This window comes from Hyperolius riggenbachi, chromosome 1 (genome assembly GCF_040937935.1).
Source record: "Hyperolius riggenbachi isolate aHypRig1 chromosome 1, aHypRig1.pri, whole genome shotgun sequence".
NCBI classification, from domain to species: Eukaryota; Metazoa; Chordata; class Amphibia; order Anura; family Hyperoliidae; genus Hyperolius; species Hyperolius riggenbachi.
In genome coordinates this window covers 553,270,350-553,283,336 of record NC_090646.1, presented here as the reverse complement: position 1 = coordinate 553,283,336, position 12,987 = coordinate 553,270,350, and the positions used below count along the sequence as shown (strand labels likewise).

Sequence of the window (12,987 nt, the reverse complement as noted above, 5' to 3'; positions counted from 1 at the left end):
TGTTCAGAAGACCATGGCAGATAGCCTAATTTGAAGCTCACGCAATACATGTCTATGCAGAGCTACAAGTTACTGCTAGAGTGACAGTTATTGCCAACTGCACTGAATAGCAACAGTTCTCCTTATTGAAGAAAACTGAGTTAAATGTGTATTGGCAGATATCTAGTTTCAGCAGACATGTTTACAACATTGACCTTAGTGAACACAACAGATAAAAAAAAAACTAGCCAGAATGTCAAAACAGAAATAGTTTGTGTGGTAATTGTGGTCAGCCTGCATAGCAAGGTTACATATGCATTGTAAAGAACACAGTAAAAATGGCTTCTGCACTGGTCAGATCTATAATCACTGATTTGTGAAACAGGTCTGGCTGGTTAGGCAACACATGGATTCCACAACAGGATAAGAATCAGTAGCACAAACACACAAACAGATATAAAAAAAAGTTATGTAATGCTGATAGTATTGCATGACAGGGCAAAAGACCATTGGCTGGTGCGTACACAGAGGAAAGCTGAGTTACTAAAGGTTGAATAAAAAAAAATTAATTAAAGTTAGTTGACTGAGATATTTAATATCATTTTGGCTATTTTATTTGCATGTATACAACAATAATATTTATTTACAGAATTATTTTCCAAATTTGGAAACCCATTTCAATTCACATTATCCATATTGACTGTTTTCTTTTGAAGTTTCTTTAAAGGAATACTGTAGAGGGGGTCGGGGGAAAATGAGTTGAACTTACCTGGGGCTTCTAATGGTCTCTCGCAGACATCCTGTGCCCGAGCAGCCATTCCCCAATGCTCCGGCCCCGCCTCCGGGTCACTTCTGGAATTTCAGACTTTAAAGTCTGAAAACCACTGCCCAGTATGGTCTGTGCCTGCGCAGTACACTCCTGGTGACATCCGCGGGAGCGAGGACACGGCAACGCAGGCGCAGTGGTTTTCAGACTTTAAAGTCCGAAATTCCATAAGTGAACCTGGAGGCGGGGCCGGAGCATCGGTGAGTGGCTGCGTGGGCAGAGTATGTCTGCGGGGGACCATTAAAAGCCCCTGGTAAGTTCAATTCATTTTCCCTGAGCCCCCTACAGTACTCCTTTAAAGACCTCTGTCACGAAAATCTTAAAATTTAAAATACATGTAAATATACACAAATAAGAAGTAAGTTTCTTCCAGAGTAAAATGAGCCATAAATTACTTCTCTCCTATGTTGCTGTCACTTACAGTAAGTAGTAGAAATCTGACATTACCGACAGATTTTGGACTAGCCCATCTTCTCATAGTGGGTTCTCAGGGTTTTCTTTACTTTTAAAAGCACTTAGTGAATGTTGGTTTCTACGTCCAACTGCCAAAATACTGTGCAGTGAGCAGGGAGGCTGGCCAGCATCTTTGTATAAATCTTTTTCAGGGAGTTCTTAATAAAGAATAAAGGTCATGCTGAGAATGCCCCATGAAGAAGATGGACTAACCCAAAACCTGTCGGTAATGTCAGATTTCTACTACTTACTGTAAGTGACAGAAATATAGGAGAAAAGTAATTTTTGGCTCATTTTACTCTGGAAGAAATGTTCTTCTTATTTGTATGTGTTTTACATTTTAAGATGTTTGTGACAGTTCCTCTTTAAATATCATATATCACCGCTTATAAGCTGAAATGTTAACACCCAAATTCTTGGTGTAAAGTAGGGAGGTTGGCTTAGCTGGGGGTGATACACCAGGAGTGGGGCCTCCTATGCAGAGCACACATTGGAGCGGGCTAATGAAAGCATATCTACCTGTCCTCACTCAGCTTGCATCCACGAAAATTAAAGGACAACTGTAGTGAGAGGTACATGGAGGTTGCCATATTAATTTCATTTTACACAATGCCAGTTACCTGGCAGCCCTGCTGGTGTATTTGGTTGCAGTGGTGTCTGAATAACACCAGAAACAAGCATGCAGCTAATCTTGTCAGATTTAACAAAATGTCAGAAACACCTGATCTGCTGCATGCTTGTTTAGGGTCTATGGCTAAAAGGATTAGAGACAGAGGATAAGCTGGACAGCCAAGCAACTGGTATTGCTTAAAAAAGTGGTCAGGAACCTTTTTGGCTAAGAGCCATAAATGCCACATATTTTTAAAATGTAATTCCGTGAGAGCCATACAATATGTTTCAAACTGGGGCATTAGGACTCACGTCCCTGTTGCCATGGTGATGTGTATACAGTTGATCCGCTGGGCAGCGGAAGTGTCAGACACATCTTCAGCTTCTTTTGGGTTTCAGCAACATCCGCAATTTCCCTGAGAGCCAGACAGGAGAAATACAGACTAACAGCTTGCATAATTAGCTAGCAGACTTGGGGGTTGATTCACTTTGAAGGATGAGATCTCCGCACTTTGGCCCAATAGGCTGCCTGTTGAGTGAAAGGCAGCCTATTGGGCCAATCAAAGTGTGGGGATCTCGTCCTACAAAGTCACTGGACCTGACAGGCCGCAGAGTGGTACAATTGGAGCAGCCATTAGTTTTGGGGTAGCGCGAGTAAGCTAGTAGTGCATGCTACAGCAGAAGCATGCCTACTTTCAAAATGTTACTTGCGCTGCCACATTAAACTGCGCTGCTTGAGCAGTGTAGCTTAGTGAATCTACTAATTTGTATGTGAGCCAGATGTAGCCATCAAAAGAGCCACATCTGGCTCCCGAGCCATAGGTTCATTACCCCTGGCTTAAAAGGTAATAATTATGGCAACCTCCATATACCTCTCAATACAGTTGTCCTTTAAGCAAACAAATCTCATTAGAAACCCTTTCTGGAGTATGGCTGTTCTAACAATGTAGCACACTAATCAATGTTACGGTAATTGCACAGGGCAGCATAAATATATGTATAGTGCATATGGGTTTAAATGCCTTCAGACAAATAAAATCACTTGATTTCTACTAAAAGTGAGCTGCATGGGGAAAATATGTCAGGAACTGGAAGTCTATAACTACAGCACGATTGAGGTGCTTTAACTGAGAGCATACCCAGAGACTTAACTAGTCATCCCAACCTCCCCCCCCCCTTTCTATACTGCTAAACCCAATATTTTTTATGGTTTTTTGTGATAGAAGTTAATTGAATTGGGGCCAAAGACTGCATAGTGCTGAATTACTGGATATACACAATGCTAATGGAAAGTGAATAAAATACATGTTATTTTAAAGCAGACCTGAATTCCTTCTTTTGCGTGGTTTCCGCTCCAAATCCGCAGTTTCCCCGCAGGCAAATTGCGTGGGGAAACTCCGCCATGGGGATCAATAACACTGCCGGCCGAATCGTTTGCACTAGCAATTCGGACGGCATCTCCATCCGAAATGGTGCGGGAGGCTGCAAATCCCATCGCTGTGCATGGCACGGCTGATGAGATTCGTCTGCGTACCCGCAGACCCGGAAGTGCCGCAGCGCGTCTTGCAGACGCGTGCGGCTCAAATGGAAAAGGGCCCTTAAATATAAGCAACAGCATAATAACCTTTAAAGAAAAAAATTTCCCAAAGAGGGACTGTCCCTCCAAAAGAGGGACAGTTGGGAGCTATGCATCCTGAAGCCGCCAAGCGCCTATTCGCTCAGATCCCTATGCTAGCCTATTTTCCTGCTTCCAACACCTCACTTTGCTGCCCACCCCTAGACAGGGGCCACTGTAAGTGGTTGGTGTGTGTAAATGGGAGAAGCAGCATAGTCACTACTTCCTCAGATACTGTACAGTCATTTTTTAGCATTTCCTATTTTCCTTTGAACACATTCGGCATGCTCTGCTGAAGCTGGGCTGGGGAAAGATGTGAGATGAGGCATCGCTGCCTGGCATGTACCGGCGAACACATGTGTTCTGCACACACGTCTATCTCTCTCTATGACACGCAGCGCCAGCAGAACCCCCAAGAAGAAGCCCGCTCGCCAGAGGAGACGCGAGAAGCACACGTCACGATAAAGCCAGCTCTGTATCTTCTCCTCCTGAACACACACAAGCTCCGACCCTCGGACATCCCAGACCTCAGAAGGGCGTGACCTGCATGCATGTATGTGTGTCAAGGCTAGTGACGTCACCGCCCTCACACAGCCGGCTGAGGGTGACGTCCCAGACGAGTGCTCCGCCCGCCCGGAGAAGCCCCGCCTCCTGCTGGATGCACTCTGAGCAGCTGGCCGGAGTTGTGGAGCTGTGGCCGGGGGAGTGGGCTGTGTACGGGACGTGCTGGCAGATGTGAGCGGCGTGCATAGCCTGGCAGAGAGCGGCTGGGCGCACCGTGTACTGAGGAGCTGCGGATTGCTGCGCTGGTAGTGTGCGGAAGTCCCGCCGCTGTGTGAGGAGGGGGGCGGCTGTGCTCTGCCCGGGGCTAGTCCGGAGCGCGGCTCTAACTCGTATGGAAGGGAAAGTTTGCGCGGTGACTGTGCTGTGACCTGTGGAGCTGGAGCATGTGACGCTGGGCTCCCGGGGCTGCCGCCTCTGATCGCTGTGTGTGCTGCTGGATGTGCTCTGCTGGACTAGTGTGTGAGCCCGCCGCCGCTGCCTCATGCCCGGGAGGATGAAGCTCAGCCGCCAGATCACAGTACTTGGCAGTGCCATATTCTGTGTGGTGATCTTCTCGCTGTACCTCATGCTGGATAGAGGGCAGCTGGATCAGCCCAAGAGCCCCCGCAGAGAAGGAGCCTTCCCTAAGGTGAGGTGACCTCTAACATGTGGCTGTCAGCTCTGCTGTCTGCTCCTGACTCCCAAAGCTCACCCACTGCCCCTGGCACTATCACTATCCACAGCTCACCTACTGCCCCTGGCACTATCACTATCCACAGCTCACCCACTGCCCCTGGCACTATCACTATCCACAGCTCACCTACTGCCCCTGGCACTATCACTACCCACAGCTCACCCACTGCCCCTGGCACTATCACTATCCACAGCTCACCTACTGTCCCTGGCACTATCACTATCCACAGCTCACCCACTGCCCCTGGCACTATCACTACCCACAACTCACCTACTGCCCCTGGCACTATCACTACCCACAGCTCACCCACTGCCCCTGGCACTATCACTATCCACAGCTCACCTACTGTCCCTGGAACTATCACTACCCACAGCTCACCCACTGCCCCTGGAACTATCACTACCCACAGCTCACCCACTGCCCCTGGCACTATCACTATCCACAGCTCACCTACTGCCCCTGGCACTATCACTGTCCACAGCTCACCCACTGTCCCTGGCACTATCACTAACTACAGCTCACCTACTTTCCCTGGCACTATCACTACCCACAGCTCACCCACTGCCCCTGGAACTATCACTACCCACAGCTTACCCACTGTCCTGACACTACCCACAGCTTACCCACTGTCCTGACACTACCCACAGCTTACCCACTGTCCTGACACTACCCACAGCTTACCCACTGTCCTGACACTACCCACAGCTTACCCACTGTCCTGACACTACCCACAGCTTACCCACTGTCCTGACATTACCCACAGCTTACCCACTGTCCTGACATTACCCACAGCTCATCCACTGTCCTGACACTACCCACAGCTTACCCACTGTCCTGACACTACTATCTGTATCCTCAGCTCACTCATTGTCCTGGCACTATCACTATTCACAGCTCACTCACTGTCCTGGCACTATCACTGTCCACAGCCCACTCACTATCCTGGCACTACTATCACTATCCACAGCTCACCCGCTGTCATGACACTACTATCACTATCCACAGCTCACCCTCTGTCATGACACTACTATGACTATCCACAGCTCACCCGCTGTCATGACACTACTATGACTATCCACAGCTCACCCGCTGTCATGACACTACTATGACTATCCACAGCTCACCCGCTGTCATGACACTACTATGACTATCCACAGCTCACCCGCTGTCATGACACTACTATCACTATCCACAGCTCACCCGCTGTCATGACACTATTATCACTATCCACAGCTCACTCGCTGTCCTGACACTACTATCACTATCCACAGCTCACTCGCTGTCCTGACACTACTATCACTATCCACAGCTCACTCACTGTCCTGACACTACTAATCCTATCCACAGCTCACTCACTGTCCTGACACTACTATCACTATCCACAGCTCACTCACTGTCCTGACATTACTATCACTAGCCACAGCTCACTCACTGTCCTGACACTACTATCACTATCCACAGCTCACCCACTGTCCTGACACTCACTATCCACAGCTCACCCAATTTCCTGGCACTATCACTATCCACAGCTCACTCGCTGTCCTGACACTACTATCACTATCCACAGCTAACTCACTGTCCTTGCACTATCACTATCCACAGCTCACCCAATGTCCTGGCACTATCACTATCCACAGCTCACCCAATGTCCTGGCACTATCACTATCCACAGCTCACTCGCTGTCCTTGACACTACTATCCCTATGCACAGCTCACCCGCTGTCCTGGCACTACCCACAGCTCATACACTGTCCTGACGCTACCCGCAGCTCACCCACTGTCCTGACACTACTATCTTTATCCTCAGCTCACTCATTGTCCTGGCACTATCACTATCCACAGCTCACTCACTATCCTGGCAATATCACTGTCCACAGCCCACTCACTATCCTGGCACTACTATCACTATACACAGCTCACTCACTGTCCTGACACTACTATCAGTATCCTCAGCTCACCCACTATCCTTGCACTACTACTATCCACAACTTGCCCACTTTCCTGGCACTATCCACAGCTCACTCACTATCCTGGCACTATCACCATCCACAGCTCACTCACTGTCTTGGCATGTAGTGCCATCATTTACACTGGAACTGGGAAAGCGTTACATTTGTTTTTATTTGTATTACATTTGTCTCCGGTTGTATCTGATTAGTTGCTTTGGGCTTTTGCCATATGCTTTGCAGATTGCTATTTCACACCTGTCTTTCTAGACATGAGGTGTACTTTGTCTCGTTTCCTGTTCTTTTTGCCCTTTTCCAATTTGCTTTTTCCATTGTTTCTGCTGCAATAACTTTTTTTGTTTTTCTACAGTTGTGGAAGTTTTGTTGCTTTTACCTGCTTATTGGGCATTGCCATAAAAAGTGGAGTGTGCTGTCCAGAACCTTACGCTGAACTATAGCCTACCTGGATATTTAGGGCCCATTCACACTGGGGGTGATTAGCGTCTGTTTACTGATAAACGTTGAATCGACAGCAATTGCAAAACCGCTAGTGTAACGTTAAGTATATGGCGGTGATCTCACTGCCGCGCTTGTTGGCGATTTGTGGTAAACACAAAAGCGGTGCATGCAGCGTTTTTTGAGCGATCACTATTGCAGTGTAATAAAAAACGCTAGTCGCGATTTCTCAAAAATGGCAAAAGTTTGCAGCAAAAATATGCGTTTTTCCACGAAAGTCGCTGCTGCAAAATGTTAGCGCTAATTGCTAGAGGTTTGCGATCCCCAGTGTGAATGCGCCCTAATGTGCGATATAAGTCCAAACGCCAATTACATTCTGCATTGTGGATAGGTTGAAACCCAATTTAGGGGTACACTTTTTTGCATGCAAGAATTTTGGATAGGTTCCAGCCAGTATCAGAAAGATGAGGCAAAAAAATATGAGTCATCGTTTAAGGAAATTCCACTATTTGTCGTGATAAATATAAGCTGTATTTTTTAATCACTAACACGTACATATTTCTGTTTTAATCTGCAACCACCTGAGATTTTCCAAAATTGACAGTAATCTCAAAGTGAGTTTGCAGCAGTCCCCCCCCCCCCCCCCCCCAATACTCAGGAGTACTGTTTGTTGTCATGTGACTGTCCAGAAAATCCCACTTTGATGTTGGAGTCATTGGCTGTGGGGCTGGTGCCTTTCCCACTCATTTTCAACACCAGTGCTTATCTTTTGACTGGCAGTACACTTTCACAACTCTATCTGCCATATGTTAGGGACACTTTATAATAGTTGTGTTTTTAATATGCACTGAAAAACAAGTAGGCAAGGAATGAACCATCAAGCAAGCTGGTATGCATTGCCATTAATCCTTGCAACACAGAGAGCCAAACCGAAACATAACATTTTTTTTTTTTTTTTTGGCAGATGAAATTACCCTTTTATCAAACAACATCAATAGCAATGACAGCTGATTTTTGGCATCTAAGCATCATTTATCAAGTTAATATCCAGAGATGGGCATTGGATATACTCTTGATGAAGGGTGCTTGGACACCTCAACCAGCTGGTGTTGCTACCTTTTGCTGCTTGTTAAAAATTGGCTGGACGATGTTTGTCTCAGCTTTCGAATACCCACTGGATCTAATCGGGATGTGTTTTTAGATGTGCAATAAAATATACTTTGATTTGAGTCCTAACCTATCCCTAGTGCAAACTAATTGGCTTTAGATTCACCTGGCTTATATTTTCATGTATTGTTGTATAAAAGGTTGATATTTTATTCTCTATAGCTGATATTCTTTTCCATTGTAACCATCTTTACTTACCCATTTTGAATTGGCTCTTCTGCAGAAAAAAATCATTTTTCCTCTTGAGTTTTGTCCTGTATTTTTTATTTTAATATTTCATCTGATAGTTTTTTGCTGGAGGATGGGGTTGCTCAGCGATTGATGGATATGCAGCATGTGTGAACTTTTCATTAGTTTTGACATCCAGTGCAGCAGAACTGTATTTTATGTGTATGTATGGGCACTAGGGGGCTTTTACTGTGTAAGTGACACTTCCTGTCTAATCTTGAATTACATTTTAGATGGGTTTTTCCTAACTAGCGTAGATCTGTCCCCTGGTGATAGGCTGTCAGATACCTTTCCCCGGCTGTGAGCAAATGTTTATCATGACTAGAACCTCTATACATTTTTAATGTAATGCCATTTGTCCGTGAAAGATGTAAAATACTGCATTGTAAATGAAGAATTGTGCTTTACTCACCTGGAATGTAATAGGAATATGAAACCTTAGTCTTGCTTGGAGATGCAAGTGGTGATTGCAGAGTGCATAGATGGAGAAATGTATACAGTCTATGCACACATTTGAGTGTAATCCCTAACGGATGGCAGTTTTGAAATGATTATTTATTAATATTTCCTGAGACTTATAAGTCTTGTTTAGTGCAGGCAGTCTTACCCTATGCTTATGGAAAACCTAGAGATATTTACTTCAGTCTCAGCCCCTGAAACACTTGTAGAGCAATCTCACAAACATTGTTGCAGCGATGATTGATATTAGGCACTTTGCCAATTGCAAGTATACATCAGTTGCAAAGGGGGTGTGTCAGTTATTGCTTGAGCTAGATTTTTTTTTTTATTATTATTCCAGGTGCAACAGTCAGCTGATTGTGTTAAATATGGTTGAAAACCTGAACTGAAAACTAAAAGTCAAAATAAACATACACAAGTCATAATTACCTCCCGTGTAGTCTGCTCATCAATCTTTCTCCTCTCATGCGTCCTGTTTGAAATAAGGAATAGAATGGTATGCTTTTTAGTCTAAGAATATTAGAGTACATATTCTCTTTAAAACAGAAATAATTTACGATAATTCAGGTTGGAGTGATGCTGAGATGTCTCCCAGGGCATCACTGCTGAATATATGCAAATTAACCATTGTACCCTTAGAAGCTAAGCACACCTCCAAAACCGCTGGAATGCAATGATGTGTCAGCTTGTTAATTTGTAAAGAGCCATAACAATCCAACATGCATACAGACTGTTTCGGATTGTTTGATTAACAAGCCCTACTGCATAGAGCCAAATTAATCCATGCCATGCACTGATGAGGATCAAACAATCCGAAACAGTCTGTATGCATGTTGGATTGTTATGGCTCTGTACAAATTAACAAGCTGACATCATTGCATTCCAGCGGTTCTGGAGGTGTGTTTAGCTTCTAAGGGTACACTGGTTAATTTGCATATATTCAGCAGTGATGCCCTGGGAGACATCTCAGGCTCACTGCAACCTGAAGTATCGCAAATTCTTTCTGTTTTAAGAAAGCAAACTTTTCTTTTTCTTAACATCTTAGTAACAGGGCTTTTAGGACCATTGTAGTCCCTTACACACTCCAATGAGTTCTGGGTCACCATGAGCTTGCTGGTTAGTCTGTACCTGTCGGAGCTATAACTGACAACTGATATATATCAGTTCTGACAAAATGTTGTCAGAAGAAAATAGTGAGCTTCTGAGAGGAACTGATGGCGAGGTAACTATGTAACGTTTAGTTGAAGTTACCTCATGTTTTTATTTTAAATTATTATATTCAGTTCAGGTTCCCTTTAAGGATGTGAAACGGTTTGTTTTAAAAACAGGAACTTATATACTAAAGCCTTGTACACATGTCAGGATTTGGGTGACTGAGCTGAGTAGGCCTGAACGATTTTAGGAAAAAATTGAATTAAGCGATTTCGATTCACGATTTCCTTCAAATCAAGCTTTGTTCCCTCCTCTTTGCCTAGTTGTTCCCTCCTCTGTCTCTCTTTGTGCCCCCTTTGCCTCTTTATGCCTTTTCTGGGTCTCTGTCTTGCCCCCTTTGTGTCTCTGTGCCCGCTCCTTTCTCTCTGTCCCCCAAACTGCATCAGTTCTGGACATAGCCTCTAATGCACGGAATACTTCCTGTATGTCATGTGACATACAGGAACCCGGAGTTTTGCCAAGCACACTTCTTCAAACTTCCCCCATGTGGAAATGACGTGATCACGATAATTGCAGCTTTGACGATTCCAAAATTGTGATCTTGGTGATCGCGATTTCGATTTAAATTCGATTTATCTTTCAGGCCTAGAGCTGAGTGCTGTACAGACACGTTGACTAGCCTAGAGGTGCATACACTACAGGAGATCCTGTTTACTGAAACATTAAAACTGAACTTTTAATAAAATATTAAAAATCGAAGTATTTGGCTGTCTAATTGCTCAAACAATGATAACCTCATTATTAAAAAATCTGATAAGGGGGGAAACATTGTTTTGATGTTGAGGGATGGCTACATTGAAATGTGTAATAAACTTTTGAATGATAGGAGGCAGTATCGAAAATTAAAACAGAACCCTACTAGTAGATTTTTGGATGAATTTGAGGCTCTGTTGAAATCTGCCCAAGATAGAGAAATCCTGGATAAAGGAGATTTTGAATGCATTTGCATTAAACATCCCACCGTACCTGTATTCTACGCTCTTCCAAAGGTCCATAAGAATCACTCCTGCCCACCTGGGAGACCTATTGTGTCAGGGAATAACAGCCTTACCGAGAATGCTAGCAAATACATAGACTTCTTTTTAAGACCTTTTGTTGAAAGCCTTCCTTCTTATTTAAGAGATACCATGGACCTGTTGAGCAAACTGCATGATGTTAAAATCACAGAAAATACTTGGTTAGCAAGTTTGGACATGGAATCTTTGTACAATAATATTCAACATAATCTAGGTATTGATGCTGTTGATTACTTCCTTAAATCACGTAGTATCCATGTACGTGAGCACTATCTGTTTTTAATGGATTTACTTAGATTTATACTGACACATAATTATTTTGTCTTTCAAAACCAATACTATTTACAGGAGAGGGGTTGTGCTATGGGGACGGCATGTGTCCCCTCATATGCCAACCTCTTCCTAGGTTGGTGGGAGGATGTGATGGTGTTCAATGAGGCATTGGCGATGTACACCACACATGTGCTTTTCTGGGGCCGTTTCATAGATAATATTTTCATCTTGTGGGACGGCCCCAGGGAGCTATTTGAGGAATTTATGGGCAAATTGAATAACAGGATTGGGATGTTTTTTTTAGACATGAAATTAACCTTCAATCAATTGACTTCTTGGATGTTCATATTGAGAAAAACGATGAAGGAGGCTTGGATTCCAGCATATTTCGTAAGCCAACAGCTACGAATTCCCTTCTGTCATGGGATAGTTACCACCCAGATCCCCTAAAATGTGGTATTCCGAAAGGCCAATTTCTCAGGGCTAGACTAAATTGTTCTGATTCCACTGTGTTTGATTAAGAATGTAAACATTTACATAGGAGATTTCGTGACAGGGGATACCCTGTTAAAGTTCTGGAGAATGCAGAGTCTAAGGTGAGATCCACTGATAGAGCAGATCTCTTGTACCCCAAAGAGAAACAGGATTCAAAAATGGGTACAACAAGAATCATTAGCACTTACTCCAGGGAGTCACCCTCTGTTAAGATCATTAGCACACACTGGCCTATTTTACAACTTGATCCAGATTTGAAAAAAATGATCCCTCTAAACCCACAGTTCATCTACAGGAGGGGGAGAAATTTAGGCGATTCCCTGGTGCGCTCCTTCCTACCAGAAAAAAAAGGTAAATGTGGTAACCAATACAAGAAAAGGACCTGGTTGGACCAGGATTTGAATGGCATGCACAGATGTGGCAAGTGTAAAGCTTACCCCTTTGTATCCAGATGTCGTGACTTTACGGCAAAAATGGGAGAGTGTTCAATCTCCTTGATTCCTTCAACTGTGACACAGGTGTTATATATGCAATCCAATGTTCATGCCCTCTTATATACATTGGTGAAACAACCAGATCGGTTAAAACAAGGATCTTGAACATCTGGGCGATATAAAACATAAAAGGAATACATCTGTGGCCCGACATTTTGTTGAGAAACATAATGGGGAATCTAATTCTTTTAAATTCTGGGTGATACAGGAGTGGCATCTGGGCCCGGGGGGAGGGGGGGGGGGTAACCTTAATCAAATATTGAGACAATTGGAATCCAAATGAATCTATAGGTTGGGCACTTTAAGTCCAGGGAGTCTAAATGAGGGGTTTACTTTTTCCCCCTTTCTATAATATCTTTTGTAATATTTATGTATTCATATCCATGAACTTTAATCCCTTTCCTTTAATGGTTGCTTCCTGTGGGGATTTTTAAGTGAATGGCATTCTCATTTCTGTTCTAGCTGTAAACAAATATATAAAAAAAGTGTGACACCTCCTTTATAAACACAGATTCCTTATCC

General features: G+C 44.0%; 1 protein-coding gene across 1 annotated transcript in view; it reads left to right on the top strand.

Annotated features, from left to right (window-relative positions):
* Positions 1 to 4,160: 4,160 nt before the first annotated feature.
* MAN2A1 (mannosidase alpha class 2A member 1) overlaps positions 4,161 to 12,987 on the top strand; it is a 183,732-nt gene continuing 174,905 nt past the window's right edge. The window contains exon 1 of the mRNA XM_068247382.1: positions 4,161 to 4,674. Within this exon, the coding sequence (XP_068103483.1) occupies positions 4,528 to 4,674 (147 nt within the window). The 5' untranslated portion in view covers positions 4,161 to 4,527. The remainder of the gene's footprint in view (positions 4,675 to 12,987) is intronic.